Genomic DNA, 17,654 nt, shown 5'->3' on the forward strand with positions numbered 1-17,654 from the left:
TCAACCAGGAAAACAGCAGCAGCACATTTTTCTCAAACAATTAGTAATACACTTCTTTAGCCTCGTCCAATGCCTGCCTCTCCCATTTGTGGAAGTTTCTGCACCTGCAGAATCCGAGGAAGGAGGGGCGCTGCACCCCATTGCTGCCTCTGTGCCCCTGGTGGGTGTTTCTGCTGCAGTTGGTTTGGAGGCCGGCTCACTTCTCTCCTCTGTCTCCCCAGGGTCCTTCCACTCCTGAGCAGAGGTTTCTAGATGTGGTGCAGCCGAGCTGATATCCCTCTCCCCCTTTGTGCCCCATGTCCACGTATTATATAGGATGTGGGGGAGAGAATCAGCCCTGCTGCCCACATGCTTCTCCTGCTCAGGGGCCAGGCAGGTCAGTTCCCTGGGTTGGCCCATGGGGAGGGACCTTGTTGCTGCTGCTGGAGCAGGGGGAGGCTGGCTGCCCTCAGTCTCCCCATCTGTGACAGTTATGCTGGGGCTCCAGAGGAGGCAGGAGAGAGTCACAGACCTGCCATCCTTCCTGCCACCCTTCTCCCGCTGCTGCTCAGCAGGCAGGCCAGCAGCAGGGTGGCGCACAGGAGCACTGGCTCTCTTGAAGGGCACATTTTGACAGGATGGGTGCACAGGCGAGGGACAAGGTGGAGGACCAGGAAGGGGGCGCCTCACCAGGCTGGTCAGGGTTTGGCCCTGGTCTTGCTGCTCCTGCAGAATCTGGAAAGTGGCCATGGCAGCATTAAAAGTCCTGCCAGACAGAGCTGCCCGCACCTCCCCTGGGGCAAATCCCAGGTATGTGGACATTATCTGCAGGATGGCAGGGTCTGGCTGCTTCTGAACTGTCTGACTGGCACTTGGTAAGGTTGCCTCATGGTGTCTGAACCAGGGATGGCGCATCACTTGCCAAACTGATGGTCTCTGATTAGGATTGGCTGTCATCATATACGCCAAAAGCCCTCGAAGTTCAGGGGAAAAACATTTTCGTATTTTAAATTTTCCTGCTAGTACTTGTGCTTTTAGTACTACCCATGACCTGCCTTTATAGGGCACATCGCCCATCACCATGTAGTAGAGCAGCACACCCAGGCTCCAGACATCCACCTTGGGGCCCTGGTATCTCTGGTGCTTGAGCATTTCAGGGGCCAAATAGGCCAGAGTCCCACACTCCCGGTACAGCTCCTCCCCTGGCGAGAAGCGTGTGCTCAGCCCGAAGTCACAGAGCTTGGCTGTGCCTCTGCTGTCCAGCAGGATATTTTCTGCCTTGAGGTCCCTGTGAGCAATGCCATTGTCATGGCAGTATTTGACCCCTCTCAAAATCTGCCAAAACAAAGGCCTGGCCGCCTCCTCCTCCATCCTGTCCACCTTTTGCAGGTGGTCCACTAGGTCTCCTATGTCTAGGTACTCCATCACCAAGTACAGCCGCTCCTTTGTCTCTATCACCTCATACAGCTTGACGATGTTCTGGTGGTCCACAGACTTTAGGATGTCCACTTCCACAGCAAAGAAGTCTCTGTCCCTCTGGTGCAGGATTTTCACAGCCACCAGGGTGTCCGTGGGCAGGTGCCTGGCCAACTTGATGGGGGCAAAGCCCTCCTCACGGATGGTCCTCAACACCTGGTAGTGAGCCATGAGCAGCTCCTTTGTTGAGGAACTGGCCCCAAGGCCCTGCCGGGACATCGCCTCTCTCCTCTTGCTACTCATCCTACTACACAGCACCCTAGCAATGGTGTCTAGGGAGAAAATAAATGAACAAATAAAGAAAATGGAACCAAAGATGATCACATATAACCAAGAAAAACAAAATATAATAAAATACAATGATATATAATGAAATAAAACAAAATGGGATAAAACACAGGAAATATAATGAAATATAATATATAGTTAAGGAATAAAATGTAAACAAAATCTATGATAGTAACTATAAATAATGAACACTTAAAAGTATATAATAAATGAATAATAAAATGCAGCTACTATCTTATAAATATCTGTAAGAAAACAAAACCTAAAATGTAAATATAGAATAGATGAATAATAATAGTAATAAGATGAACAAAACACCTGAATGCTATATAATTCAAAACAAGAAAAGTAAAAACAAAATTTAAGTCAAAGAAAAAATAAGTAAAGGGTCTGGGTGTAGGGGATGGCTATGTCTTTAAGACCTGGGACGGCTGGCTGCTAGCCAACTCCCACCTCCTTCAGGGTTCTACTGGAAGAGATATCCAACCAGCCCCACCTACTGCCTTGGTCACGTGTGATATCGTAATGGCGCCAGGCCAAGCCAAGAGGCTGGGCCTCTGTGGGAAGTTCCATGACATCACCGTGATGGACAGTTCATTAGTCAATCATTAATACCCAGTTAGTCCCTCCTCTTCCTGCCGCCATTACTGTTATATAAACCCCTCCCCTGATTAAAAAACTTTGGAAGAAGCTCTTAAAGCATCCCCGCCTTTGTTCTTAGTGAGTCAAAGGGGAGGAAGGGCATCTTTGCGTTCACACATGGGTTCGAGGCTTTCACGCTGGTCAGGCAGCTCGTGCGTGAGAATGAAAGGGGTTATATGGGAGGCGGACAGACAGACCACCACATCTGGGAATATAGCCTAGTGGCAAGAGTGCTTGCCTGGTATACATGAAGCCCTGGGTTCGTTTCCTCAACACCACATATGTAGAAAACTGCCAGAAGTGGCGCTGTGGCTCAAGTGGCAGAGTGCTAGCCTTGAGCAAAAAGAAGCCAGGGACAGTGCTCAGGCCCTGAGTTCAAGGCCCAGGACTCGCAACAACAACAAAAAAAGTAAATTAGTAAAAGTTAAAACTAAAATAATAAAAGTGAGATAAATAAAGTAAAAAAAAGAAAACTAAAGGAAAGTGTAATATAAAGAAAAAATTAAAACTAAAACAATAAACAGTAAAGCAAAAAAGGCAAAAAAAGAAACCAAAGTCTGAAAGTCAAATCCAAATCCACAACCTAAGAATAAAAACCAAATCACCAAACCAAATCCACAAACCAAGAAATCGCCATGCAACAAACAAACTGAACTTCAACCTCTCAACTACTCGAGAGTCCACCTGTTACCACCCAGTATATATACAGCCATGGTTATTGTTACAATGGCGTCTGTGATGCCAGGGCCACCCAGGGCCCTAGCCCATCTGGGTGTCACCCCCTGTGCTCATCTTAGTTCCTGGCCTTCAGGACACTTCTTTCATGTGTGTATTGGACACAGCCTGGCACACAGGGCATGAGCACTGTCTCTTAGCTTTTATACTCAAAGCTAGTGCTCTACCAGTTGGGCCAGGGCCCAAATTCTATCTTCTTGGATTCTAGGCTCAGGGATTTGCCATGCCTTTGTATTGGCATCTTCACATGTCAGCCTCCTATTTAGCTAGGATAACTGGCTTTAGCCTTGTGCTATTGTATTCAGAGAGTGAGAATAGTTCATGGAGGCACAACTTAAGGTGGGAAGGAGTTTTACTTACAAAGGGATTTTATTTACAACCTAAAACCCAGAACCAGAGCAGTCCACCTCCAAATGCAAGCCTGCAATTACCTTGTCCCTGGGCTAGTTACCCAGAACCCAGACCTGAGACCTGAACTCCGAACCTCCATACCTCAATCTCCAACGGCCTCAGTCTCCAAACCTCCCAAGGAGCAAGATTCCTTCCTGCACTCCTCGCTTCTCAGGCTTTAAGCCTAAAGCCTTCCCACAGGCCTTGGGATTCTCTGCTGGCCTCAGGCTTCAGACTCCCCCACAGGCCTCAGGCTTCAAACTCCTCCACAGGCCTCAGGCTTCTGACTCCCCTGCAGGCCTCAGGCTTCAGACTCCCCCACAGGCCTCAAGCTCCTCTCAGCTCAGTTCAGTTCAGCTCAGCTGGGCTTCTTTGCTCTGCTCCACCAGCACCGGCGGCTTCACTTGTCTCCTCTCTCCTCCCCTTCACTAATCCTCCTCCTCCTCTCTTCTTCCCAACAGGCAGCCTATATATACACCCAGGGCCTCTGAAACCCCACCCTCCTCCAATTGCTGGACCACTTAAAGTTCCACCATGGCTGTAGTCTCTGGACCAATTAAAAGTGCCACCATAGCTGTAATGGCAGTGTGGGGCGGGACTTCCTAGTCCCCCTCCCTTCTGACATGCAGCCTAATGCCATGCCCCTTCCTAAGTCATGGGCAGTGAAATGGCACAAGGTGGGATTTCCTGACCCAGTGGGTTATTACAGTGTTTGCAAGACACATTGAGTTAATCATGAATACAGCACAAGTTTTCTTAGGTGGTTATTTAGACCAATAATTATTCCTATCAGTTTCAGATGCTCACATCTATAACCCTGGCTCCTTGTAGAGTTGGAATTGAAGTCAGACTGGGTAAAATAGTCCTTGAGAGTTCGTGTTAATCTGGCATCATGGTGCATGCCTCTCATCCAAGCTAAGCTGAGAAGTGAAAAAGATGGGGTTCAGGCTCCTTCCTGCAACAAAAGCAAGTCCCTTTCTCAAAAATCAGCAGCACAGATTTAAATGGCTAGAGGCTGGACTCCATGTCAGAAGGTCAGCCTAGGTCAAACACTTCACCAAAACCCACACCTGCCCTGTTCTGCAATATGAATATTGTTTCTGCTCTCATTTTACCATTTCTGCTAGTTAGAATGATTACATTAGGACTACTTTGAACACATTACTTTTTCATTCAGTTCAGATAGAGGTCAAACATATGTGTAGCAAGACATTTAAAACATACATTCAGGTTCATTATAAGCATTTATCTACCTAAGATGTCTTTCAGGATTTCCTAGAAGCTTATTACTAATTTCCTCATCAAAAATAAGGGAGGCCAAAGAGATACAGCTCAATATATTCAGCCTTGAAAAAACTAACTACCAAACCCCAAATCTTGTCTACAGTATCCTGACTGGCACATGGGTCCTTCAAAAATGAATGAATAATGACAACACTTTCAGACACAAAGAGAAGCATTTATTTTTACCTACAGATATGCCCTGAAAATGTGAGCTTTTTGTGGTGAACTTCAGCTTCCTTAGAGGCATGAAGGAAAACTCTGAGAAAGATACAGTTATAGATGTCTATACAAAATGGCCTCTTATCCTTTTACAATATCCCAATAACTATGCCGTTATAAACACATAAGATGATGCTAAGTGAAATGAACTCCACGTTATGGAAACAAGTGTTATATCATAGCTGTAATTATTTTCAACATGTCATGTGAAACCATACCCTTTTTTTTTCTCTCGTATTCCCTTCCTGCGGTTTTACCCCCGTTATCACTGTATCTCATCGTAGTACCCTGGATACTGTATATACATGTATTAGAACTAGGGAAGGGAAAGGGAATACCAAAATCAAGAGACAAAGGATAAAAAGACAAACGACTCCAAAAGCAACACTTACAAAGCCATTTTTTGTGAACCAACTATACATCTCATGGAGGGGGAGAAGGCAGGTGGGGGGAAAATGAGGAAGGAGGTAACAAATTGAACAAGAAATGTACTCACTGCCTTATATATGAAACTGTAACCCCTCTGTACTTCACTTTGACAATAAAGGTAAAAAAGTCGAAAATTAAAAACAAAAAAAATCAAGGGTGGAGCTGGGTATGTGTGGCTCACACTTGTAACCCTAGCTAGTCAGGAGGCTGACTGGCTGGTAATCTCTCTTCTGAGCCAGCCCAAGCAGTAAAGGCCAGCAGAATCCTATCTCCAATTTCCTACCTGAGATCCACAAGTGTCACTGTGGCTCAAAGTGGAAGATTTCTGACCTGAGCAAAATTGCTCTAAGACAGAGTCCTGGCTCTGAGGTCACACTCACGACCTACCAAAAAATAATAAATAAAAACCCAAGGAATGCCGGAGAGTGATGTAGCTCAATAGATTCAGCCTTACACATTAATTACCAAACCCCAAATCTTGTCAACAGGAGAATGTCCAGCTTATGGATCCTTCAGAAATGAATATTGACAATGCCTTAAGACCAAAGGCAGAGGAATTTATTTTTACCTGTTGATCTGCCCTGAAAATGTTTGTTTTTCACAGTGAATTTCAACTTGCTTAGAACTTTTACTATTAAAAAAGTAAGTCTGGGGCTGGGGATATGGCCTAGTGGCAAGAGTGCTTGACTTGTATACATGAAGCCCTGGGTTCGATTCCCCAGCACCAAATATACAGAAAATGGCCAGAAGTGGCGCTGTGGCCCAAGTGGCAGAGTGCTAGCCTTGAGCAAAAAGAAGCCAGGAACAGTGCTCAGGCCCTGAGTCCAAGCCCCAGGACTGGCAAAAGAAAAAAAAAAGTCTGGAGAAAGATAAATTCTGGCAATGATACATTTATGTTTCTGCAAAATGTGCCTCTTTCCTTGCTACATAAAAAAATGAGGGCATAGTATTGTATGACCATATAAAATCATGTTTATTGAAATGAATTCCAAGAAATGGAAATACAGGGTTTTTTTAGCATAATATTTGTAGTTATTTTCCCCCTCTGGTTTATTCCTTGTTGCACTGTTTCTGATATCAGTACCCTTCATCTTGTATGTAAGTTTACCTGATTTAAAGAGGGAAGGGGAATCACAGGAACAGTGTGACATAGGGTGAACCAATGCACCAGTGACACTGACTAGACACTCAATGGAAATGAACTTTATAACTTGGGGAAAAGGAAGTCGGGGTGTGGTGGTGTGGAGAAGTAGGTGAAAAGGAGGGAGAGAGTAACTCTGTTCAAAAAGAAATCTCAGGGGCTGGGAATATGGCCTAGTGGCAAGAGTGCTTGCCTCATACATGAAGCCCTGGGCTCAATTTCCCAGCACCACATATATAGAAAATGGCCAGAAGTGGCGCTATGGCTCAAGTGGCAGAGTGCTAGCCTTGAGCAAAAAGAAGCCAGGGACAGTGCTCAGGCCCTGAGTCCAAGCCCCAAGATTGGCAAAAAATAAACAAATCCCATTACCTTACTTATATTAGTGTAGCCCCTCTGTACATGACCTCCACAATAAAATGTTTAATAAAATAAATGCAGAAAGTAAATTTTAAAACAAAGAGCGAAGAAAACCAACCCATGCAACCAAACCTCCAAATAGTAGTTTATTAAGCCATTCATTACATCAGGTGTCAACTCATGACTTCAAACATAAGGATGAAACTCAGGGCCTGAAACAGGAGACAGACCCTGTCTAGCACCTGCCCAGACCTCACCAAAAGATGCTTTATTCACCTAGATTCCACATTTCCTAGGAGAAAGGCAGACCAGGAAGCTAACAGTGACTTAGAGATGAGCACTTGAAGCCAGGTCCAGTGTCTCAGGCTTATACTCCTAGCGACCCAGAAGACTGAGATCTGAGGATCATGATTAGAAGCCAGACCAGGAGGAAAAGTCCTCCTGAGACTCTTATCCCCAACTAACCACTCAAAAACCAGAAGTGGGGCTTTAACTCAAAATGGGAGAGTGGTAGCCTTGAGCTGAAGAGCTCAGAGACAGCACCCAGACCCTGAGTTCAAGCCCCACATCCAACAACAATAATAAAGATGAGCACATTGAATGCAAAGACACATGACTGCAGCCCTCTGTGCTATCTCTCCAAGTCCCACACAACCAAGGGAGTTCAGAATGTCAGTTAACTGAAAAGAACCCCTCCTGTAGCTCACAGCAGGTACAGCTGAGACTATCAGACCAACTGCTGTCCTGTTGAGATAATCTCCACTGTGATTACGGTGCAGTATTTGGACTGAGAGAGAAGAGCGCACCGAAAGAAAGGCTGTGGTGAAAGGATGAGGTTTAGACATTGTGGGTGCTGGTAGTTTTTAGCTCTCCTATGTGGAGCAGGGTTCTTAGGTGGAGAGAACAGACTGTAGAAATGGGGCTTGGCTAGGAGGGAGAGGCTTGGTCCTGGGTGGGGTCTGACTGGCTATAGCTCACAAATCCTCAGTAGAGACCTTACTAAAAATAAATGCTAGAGTCTAGTTTGGGGAGTGTGGCTTTGTCCTTGAGCCTAAGGGAATAAATTTCCACATTTCAGATAGGATCCTTACTTACAATATACCTTAGGGACAGTTCAGGTGGGGTCCTTGAGCTTTTTAACTTCACGGGTGCCCTCAAGCCACCGGCTCTGGCTGTCTTTGCCTGTCATGGTGGTTCTGTCCCTTAGCTAATTCAGTGCTAATTCAGTCTATATACCATCATCTTCAGCAAACCTTAAAAAGGCCCACAAGTAAACCCAATTATATTATATAAAAAAGTTAGGTCGAGGTGTAACTCATGAAATGGGATGAAGTGGGCTACATTTTCTGACCCAGAACATATGAAACCTTGTCTGAAATAGACAAGATAAAGGAGGATTTAGCAGTAAACTAAAAATAGAGTCTTTAGTTGAATAGAGCAATGAAGCACGCACACACCGCCCGTCACCCTCCTCAATATTCAATACAAATAAGTACTTAACTTTTAACTACAAGAGTTAAGAGGAGATAAGTCATAACAAGGTAAGCGTACTAGAAAGTGCACTTGGATTAATCAAAGTGTAGCTTAAATAAAGCACTGACTTACACTCAGAAGACTTCAAAATACTTGAATGCTTTGAACTATTGCTAGCTTAGCCTCCCATAAACTAAATTATTCTTAACGTATAAATTAAATCATTCACCCCTAAACTAATATAGGAGATAGAAAGTTTATTTCTAGAGCTATAGAAACAGTACCGCAAGGGAAAGATGAAAGATATAATTAAAGTAAAAGCAAAGATAAAACCTTCTACCTTTTGCATAATGGACTAACTAGAATAAATTTGACAAAAAGTGTTTTAGCCAAACACCCCAAAATCAGACGAACTACCTTTAAATAGCTAACCGGAGCCAACTCGTCTATGTCGCAAAATAGTGAGATAATTTGAAGGTAGAGGTAAAAAGCCTATCGAGCCTGATGATAGCTGGTTGCCCAACCAAAGAATTTTAGTTCAACTTAAAATTTACCCAAAATATAAATTAAATGTAAATTTTAATGTTACTCTAAAGAGGTACAGCTCTTCAGAATTAGGATTCAGCCTTTTCTAGTGAATAAATAATAAATTAATCATAGTTGGCCTAAAAGCAGCCACCAATTAAGAAAGCGTTCAAGCTCAACACGAATCAAATATAAATATTACTAAAACCTATAACAATTCCTAGAAATACACTGGGCCAATTAATTATATTAAATGCACCAATGTTAGTATAATAAGAATAATTTCTCCTGACATAAGTGTATATCCGCCCGAATAAATCACTGGTAATTAACATTAACATTTTTAAAACTCCATATTAATCATAAAGCCATACAAATCAACGTTAATCCAACACAGGTATGTCATCAAGGAAAGATTTAAAAATGTAAAAGGGATTCTGGCCTGGGTTCTCTGGCCCAAGCCAGAGGAAACACGGCGTCTGGAGCCGCGCGCAGCCCTCCGCGTCTCCCTGGAGGGGCGGCGGTACAGTACGGGAAAGTCGCTGCCGGTGATCCTGGAGCTCTTCCGTGCCTTATGGCACTCACTCACTCTTACTGGGCTAAAGAGGAGATCATTACTTGAGAATATTTACTTGACCTAGAAGAAATTTACCTAAGTTTCACGAAGTACACAGTATATCCATTTTCCTCTGCATGAACAAAAACTCTTGTTAGGCATATTATCGCAAAGGTAGTCCACTCATCGGGTTTCTCAAACTGTGGCTTGAGGATCACATGCATCCAAAGTGCCTGCGTGTTTAAAGTCCAGCCACTCGCACACCTCCAGAACTACTGACTCTGTCACTGGGAGTTGAAAATCTGATAACTGCTGGACCTGAGCATCAGTGCTTCTTCCTGTTGTGTCCCCAGGTTAGTTTGGCACTATTGGGGATACAAGGATTGTTACAGTTCATCAAAGAAGCTTCTGAACCTGTCCATGTGCGAAAGTATAAAGGGCAGGTAGTAGCTGTGGATACCTATTGCTGGCTTCACAAAGGAGCTATTGCATGTGCTGAGAAGCTAGCCAAAGGTGAACCTACTGATAGGTATGTAGGATTTTGTATGAAATTTGTAAATATGCTACTATGTCATGGGATCAAGCCTATTCTTATATTTGATGGATGTACTTTACCTTCTAAAAAGGAAGTGGAGAGGACTAGAAGAGAAAGGCTACAAGCCAATCTTCTCAAGGGAAAGCAGCTTCTTTGTGAGGGGAAAGTGTCAGAAGCCTGGGAATGTTTCATCCGTGCCATCAATATCACACACTCTATGGCCCACAAAGTAATCAAAGCTGCCGGGTCTCAGGGAGTTGACTGCCTGGTGGCTCCCTATGAAGCAGATGCTCAGTTGGCCTATCTTAACAAAGCTGGCATTGTACAAGCTGTCATTACAGAAGACTCTGATCTTTTAGAATTTGGCTGTAAGAAGGTGATTTTGAAAATGGACCAGTTTGGAAATGGCCTAGAGATTGATCAGGCTCAGCTAGGAATGTGCAGACAACTTGGAGATGTATTCACCGAAGAGAAATTCCGTTACATGTGTATTTTTTCAGGCTGTGACTATCTCTCATCTCTGCGTGGAATTGGATTGACAAAGGCATGCAAAGTACTAAGACTGGCTAATAATCCAGATATTGTAAAGGTTATCAAGAAAATTGGCCACTATCTCAAATGAATATAACAGTACCAGAGGACTACATTGAAAGATTTATTCGAGCCAACAATACTTTCCTTTATCAGCTAGTTTTTGATCCTGTCCAAAGGAAATTTGTCCCTCTGAATGCCTATGAAGATGACATTGATCCCAAAACACTAACTTAGGCTGGGAAGTATGTGGATGATTGTATAGCTCTTCAAATAGCACTTGGAAATCAAGATATAAATACTTTTGAACAGATTGATGACTACTATCCAGACATTACTACGGCTTCCCATTGCAGAAGTAATAGTTGGAATGAGAAAGCATGTCCAAAGTTACCTGCTGGAAATAGCATTTGGCATAGGAATTATTGCCCTAGACTTGAGCTGAGTAATGCTTCAGATGCTACGCAGTTGAAAGAAAAGCCAAGTACCTTGGGAATTAAACAAGTGATTAGTACCAAAGGATTAAATCTACCAAGGAAGTCATCTATAGTGAAAAGAGCACGAAGTGAAGAGCTGCCAGAAGATGATCTGTTGAACCAGTACTCTCTTTCATTTATAAAGAAGAAGAAAAGTAGTTGTGGAAATAATAAATTATTGAACTCTTCTGAAATGCTTGTGCCTGAACTGGGAGATGGAACTACTCTAATGGAAAGCTTAAGCACACCACCTAAGACAAGGAACAAATTTGCAACATTTTTACAAAGAAAAAATGAAGAAAGTGGTGCAGTTGTAGTTCCAGGGACTAGAAGCAGGTTTTTCTGCAATTCTATGGATTCTGCTGATTTTGCATCAAAGACAGTCAACACTCGGTCTATAAATGACACCGCTGTCACCAATAATGCTGCTAATCTTGGTGATTCAGACTGTCCAGACCTAGAATTCCAGAAGTTGGTTGACACAAATGTCACGCATAATTCAAGTGACCAGATTTCTGATGATGTGACTATGTTTGCCCATGAAGAGTCTCAGTCTACCCAAACCAGCAAATTCATGAGGACTATTTCACCACCCACTCTGGGAAGACTAAGAAGTTGTTTTAGTTGGTCTGGAAGTCTTGGAGAATTTTCAAGAACTCCAGGCCCCTCTGCAGGCACAGCATTGCAGCAACCTCAAAGGAAGAGTGATTCCCCTCCGTGCCTGCCTGTTCTATCTGAGCCAAAGAGTAATGAGTCAGGTGATGAGCCTCAGCCTCCACAGGAAACAGCCTGGTATTCACAGTCCCAGGAAAGCACAGTGTCATCCCTACATAGCGTAAATGCATCAAATCTTTCTCAGCCTTCTAGTAAGGATTCTGATTCAGAGTAATCTGATTATAATGTTCAGTCACTGGGTAGTCAAAGTAACCAGACCTTCAAGCAACGTTTATCTCATTTTTCAAAAAAGGATATACCTCTAAGGAAGAAGGTTCCTTGGCTACATAATTCTAGTTCTGCGGACTGTCTTTCTGCAACCAAGATCAAGCCTCTAGTACCAGCCCAAGTCAGTGGACTGAGCAAGAAGCCAGCAAGCATCCAGAAGAGAAACCATCATAACTCCGAGAACAAGCCAGGAATGCAGATAAAAATCAGTGAACTCTGGAAAATTTTTGGATTTAAAAAAGACTCTGAAAAGCTTCCTTCTTCTAAGAAGCCCCTGTCTCCAGTCAGGAATAACATACAACTCACTCCAGAAGCGGAAAAGGATATATTTAACAAACCTGAATGTGCACATGTTCAGAGAGCAATATTCTAATAGTGTGGCTGCTAGGCCTCTGGTGCCTACCTGAAAATCATCTGTTTGAATTCCCTACCTGAAAATGGGGCACTTGCCAGTCTAAAAGATTTACTCTTAGATCAATTTCAGTTTTAAAGTATACAGAAACCATGTTGTATATTACTTATGTAATTGTTTCTTTTTCTCAGCATTTTATATTTTCATAAGAAGCTAAATAGGAAGAATGTTCTGGTGTTTTCTTTTTTGGTTGTCTTAACATCAGAGGGAAAAATCCATTTGGAGGTGGCAAAAATTTAAAGATATTCTGTAATGTTATCCAGTATAAGAAACATCACAGTTCTGTAATCTTTTTATTCTCAAGGTAATCCCACCATTTCTCTGGACTTTCATTTTTATTTTGTTTCTGTTTTAGCCTCAAGTGAAAGGAACTACTTTTTACATCACTGATACTCAGACTTCCCAATAGCCTGTTTTCCTTCCAACTTTTTTGGAGTATTCTTTAGTGTTTATTTAAAATGAGTGCCCTAAGTACTATGTGAGATATGGAAGCTCCACTGTATGTGAATGGACACTAGGAAGAAATGGGCAGATATCAAAGAAAGAGCCAACTACACAGGGAAAGTCTGAAATGTCAGGAAGTACAAGATATCACAAGAAATGTATACACTGCCCTACTATGTAACTGTACCCTTTTTGCACAGCACCTTGTCAAAAAAATTGTGTTTAATTAATAAATAAATTACAAAAAAATAAAAAATAAACTACTCAAAAAAAAGAATTACGGGTGTGTTTGCAATACAGAGGATAAAAAACAAAGATTTAGGATGGTTTAATTAGAAAAAAATTTGAAGGCATGAAAATTAAAGAGATCCAATCTGGTGAAAAGAAAAACATAATTTAAAGAACAAGCATCTGGGCTGGGGATATAGCCTAGTGGCAAGAGTGCCTGCCTCGGATACACGAGGCCCTAGGTTCGATTCCCCAGCACCACATATACAGAAAACGGCCAGAAGCGGCGCTGTGGCTCAAGTGGCAGAGTGCTAGCCTTGAGCGGGAAGGAGCCAGGGACGGTGCTTAGGCCCTGAGTCCAAGGCCCAGGACTGGCCAAAAAAAAAAAAAAAAGAACAAGAGTCTATTTGAGTTTCATGTGAATGTTTTCTGCTACAGAACAGTTTAAGAGTGTGAATCAGATATTTGCAGATATTTATTTTTTTCACTCAGAAGGTTTCTTAAAAGTCAGAAATCAGGGCTGGGAAGATGGCCTAGTGGTGAAGCACTCGCCTTATATACATGAAGCCCTAGGTTCTATTCCTCAAGCACCACATAAATAGAAAAAGCCAGAAGTGGTGCTGTGGCTCAAGTGGTAGAGTGCTAGCCTTGAGCAAAAAGAAGCCAGGGACAGTGCTCAGGCCCTGAGTCTAAGCCCCAGGACTGGCAAGAAACAAAACAAAAGGTCAGAAATCATAAATACTCAATGATAAACAGAATAGAAGGCAGGACATCAGCTAAGGAGACTACTGGATGAGGGTTAACAATAAATAAGAGGATGAGGCTAAGTCATCCAGCAACAACAGGGCCATGAGATGTTTGGGTAAAGCAGAAGGTGGAGACAAATGTTTCTGAGAACTCACTAGCAATTCCCATGCAGGCCAAGCCTAGAACAGATTCTGAAATGGAAGCTCTAATGACTGTAATGGTGGGTAAGTGCAAGAGACTCAGAAGGGTGTGAAGGACAGAAGCCAAACAGTCCCTGTGACTATGACCTGTGGAAACTCATCTAAGTTTCCCAAGATGCCTTTCCAGAATGGAATCCCTTCTGAAGAAGAGTAACTGCTGGGAGGGAGGCAGATTAATCAAGAGACAGTTAATGGAATACAAAGTAATGCTAGAAGTTTCAGCAGTTTTAAACATCTAAGAAGAAATTTAAGTTAGAAATTTTTCATGATCATTCTTTCCAAATGTTTAAGAAAACTAATTTACTTTAAAATTAAAGACAGGATTTTAGATCAATCTATACAGGGTGTTTTTGTTTTAAAAAATCTTTACAGATGATGAGAATCTTATTCCTGAGTAATTTTGATTTACTGAAGCCTATTCATAAGCATAAGAAATTGACTAGTTGACTACTATTATATATCTTAGAAATAGAACAGGGAAGCAATCTTTCTTCCTGTCTTTGCACTGTGAACAACTATTGCATTACAAAGTGGAAGATGAAGGGGAAAACCTCTTTGTTCTAATAAGGAGTCAAGATGAATAAAATCATTTTGCAATTAAGCATCATGGAGACACTACCATATTTCTTGTGCTTCCCAGAGGAAGTAAAGAGTGTTCTGCTTGAGGAAGTAGAGATTATTCGAATTGTACTTCTGGGTTCTGCTCCCTGCAAGTTGTGGGAGACACAAGGACAATGGAGTACATAGGATTGAAACCACAAGTGAAGGTAGCAAAATCAAGACTCAGAAGCCACAGGATTAATGCACTGTTATCTTTAACTGTTTGCTGTAAAGGAAGGGTGTGAAGGGAAGCTCTGCATTTGACAAAGTAAAGGTAGACAAAAGTAAAGCTAGAACTGGGCACTGGTGGCTTGTGCCTGTACTCGTAAGCTACTCTGGAGGCTGAGTGAAGATCTCAGTTCAAATCCAGCCTGGGCAGGATGTTCCATGTGACTGTCTCCAACTAACTACCAAAAAGCTGGAAGTAGAGCTATGGCTCAGGTAGAGTACTAGCCTTGAGTGAAAAAGCTAAGGGACAGGCTCTGAGTTCAAGCCCCATTACCAGCACAAATAAATAGATAATTTAGGAATGTGCACTGGAATCAAATAGCTATGTAAGGAAATGGTAACAAGAAGTCAGAAATGTTTACTCCAGGGGGGGAGTTGTGTTGATGGGATGATTGCTGCTGAATAATAGTTCATTGTAGTATTCTAGTATTGCCATATAATGCAAGATCCTAGCTTTGTAAGAACTTACATGTCACGTGGTTTTCTGTTTTTCTTCAGCATTTCTAAAAACTTCTTGTACTACATCAACCCTAAGACATGGTTGTAAGAGGGATCATTTTACGTGCCGTTGAAATAAAAATCCATTAAATTGGAAAAAAAATGTAAAAGGAACTCGGCAAACACAAGCCCTGCCTGTTTACCAAAAACATCACCTCTAGCATTACAAGTATTAGAGGCACCGCCTGCCCAGTGACTAACGTTAAACATCTGCAGTATCCTGACCATGCAAACATAGCATAATAACTTGTTCCTTAATTAGGGACTTGTATGAACGGCGTAACGAGGGCTTAACTGTCTCTTACATTTAATCCATGAAATTGACCTTTCTGTGAAGAGGCAGAAATTAAATAATAAGACGAGAAGACCCTATGGAGCTTAAATTAACTTTCTACTAAAAACTTAAACTCACTCTAACAGAGGTAAACAGTAACAAGCTAGAAAGAAAATTTTGGTTGGGGTGACCTCGGAGAAAAAATAATCCTCCGAAAGACCCAGACCTGGACTTACAAGTCGAAGTTAACCTACATCATCTTTGATCCAGAATTTCTGATCAATGGACCAAGTTACCCTAGGGATAACAATGCAATCTCATTAAAGAGTCCATATCGATAATGAGGTTTACAACCTCGATGTTGGATCAGGACATTCAAATGGTGCAGCAGCTATTAAAGGTTCATTTGTTCAACGATTAAAGTCCTATGTGATCTGAGTTCAGACCGGAGAAATCCAGGTCGGTTTCTATCTATTTACTATTTCTCCTAGTACAAAAGGACCAGAGAAATAAGGCCAACTTTTCCCAAAGCGCCTTAATGCTTAATTAATGATTTATTTCTTAATTAAATTAGCGTGTACAAAATAAGTTCCAAGATAAGGAACTGTTAAGACGGCAGAGCCCGGCAATTGCATAAGATTTAAAACTTTATTATCAGAGGTTCAACTCCTCTTCTTAACAGCATGTTTATTTTAAATTTCTTTGCATTTATTATTCCAATTTTATTAGCAATAGCCTTCTTAACCCTACTAGAACGTAAGATGCTAGGTTATATGCAATTGTGAAAAGGTCCTAACATCGTAGGTCCATATGGTGTTTTTCGCAGACGCTATAAAATTAAAGAGCCTATATGCCCAGCCAGTTCATCCTTGATTTTATTTTCAATTTCCACTATCTTAGCATTATCACTAGCCCTATCCCTATGAATTCCCCTTCCAATACCGTACCCTCTAATTAATATAAACATAGGATTCTTATTCATCTTAGCAGCATCAAGCATATCAGTATATTCAATTTTATGATCAGGCTGAGCACCCAATTCAAAATACGCTCTATTTGTAGCATTACGAGCTATAGCCCAAACCATTTCATATGAAGTAAGCCTAGCAATCATTCTATCAACCATACTATTAGCTGGACCATTCTCAATATTATCCCTATCAATGTCTCAAGAATATATCTGAATAATTCTCCCAGCATGACCCCTAGCTATAATATGATTTATCTTCACACTAGCTGAAACAAACCAAGCTCCCTTTGATCTAACCGAAGGTGAATCTGAACTAGTTTCAGGATTCAACGTTGAATATGCCGCAGGACCATTTGCCTTATTCTTTATGGCAGAATATATAAATATTATCCTAATAAATTCACTAACTGCTATTTTATTTTTTGGTCCAACCTATTCAACACTCAATACAGAAATGATAACTTCAAACCTAGTTGTTAAAGTATTAATTTTAACGTCTTCTTTTCTATGGATCCAAGCATCATATCCATGTTTCCAATATGACCAACTTATGCATCTTCTATGAAAAAATTTCCTTCCCCTAACCCTGGCCCTATGTATGTGGCACATTTCACTACCTATATGTACGGCAAGCATACCACCGCTAATATAGAAGAAATATGTCTGACAAAAGAGTTATTTTGATAGAGTAAAACATAAAGGTTATATTCCTTTTATTTCTAGAATTATAGGACTAGAACCCAACCTATGAACTCAAAATTCTTCATGCTACCTATTACACTAAATTCTAGTAAGGTCAGCTAATTAAAGCTATTGGGCCCATACCCCGAAAATGTTGGTTTTAACCCCTCCCATGCTAATTAATATTGTTGTAAATTCATTAATTACATTTACTATCTTTATAGGAACCATATTAGTTCTCATAACCTCACACTGAATATACATATGAATAGGGCTAGAAATTAGCATACTAGCAATTATTCCTATAATAAGTTACAATAACCCACACTCAACAGAAGCCGCCACAAAATATTTCCTAACACAAGCAACAGCATCAATAATTCTTATATACTAT

At 41.7% G+C, this 17,654-nt stretch overlaps 2 protein-coding genes across 2 annotated transcripts; one reads left to right on the forward strand and one right to left on the reverse strand.

The window, feature by feature from the left end:
- On the reverse strand, positions 1-1,693 carry LOC125345301 (sperm motility kinase 2B-like). Its single transcript, XM_048337531.1, has one exon. The coding sequence runs from the start codon at positions 1,672-1,674 to the stop codon at positions 1-3; it is 1,674 nt and encodes a 557-aa protein (XP_048193488.1). The 5' UTR covers positions 1,675-1,693.
- Positions 1,694-4,044: 2,351 nt separating this feature from the next.
- On the forward strand, positions 4,045-12,351 carry LOC125345311 (exonuclease 1-like). Its single transcript, XM_048337542.1, is given in 3 exon segments — positions 4,045-4,086; positions 9,848-10,643; positions 10,646-12,351. Coding segments are annotated over 3 exon segments (2,544 nt in total).
- Positions 12,352-17,654: the final 5,303 nt, after the last annotated feature.

This window comes from Perognathus longimembris, chromosome 2, assembly GCF_023159225.1.
Source record: "Perognathus longimembris pacificus isolate PPM17 chromosome 2, ASM2315922v1, whole genome shotgun sequence".
NCBI lineage: Eukaryota > Metazoa > Chordata > Mammalia > Rodentia > Heteromyidae > Perognathus > Perognathus longimembris.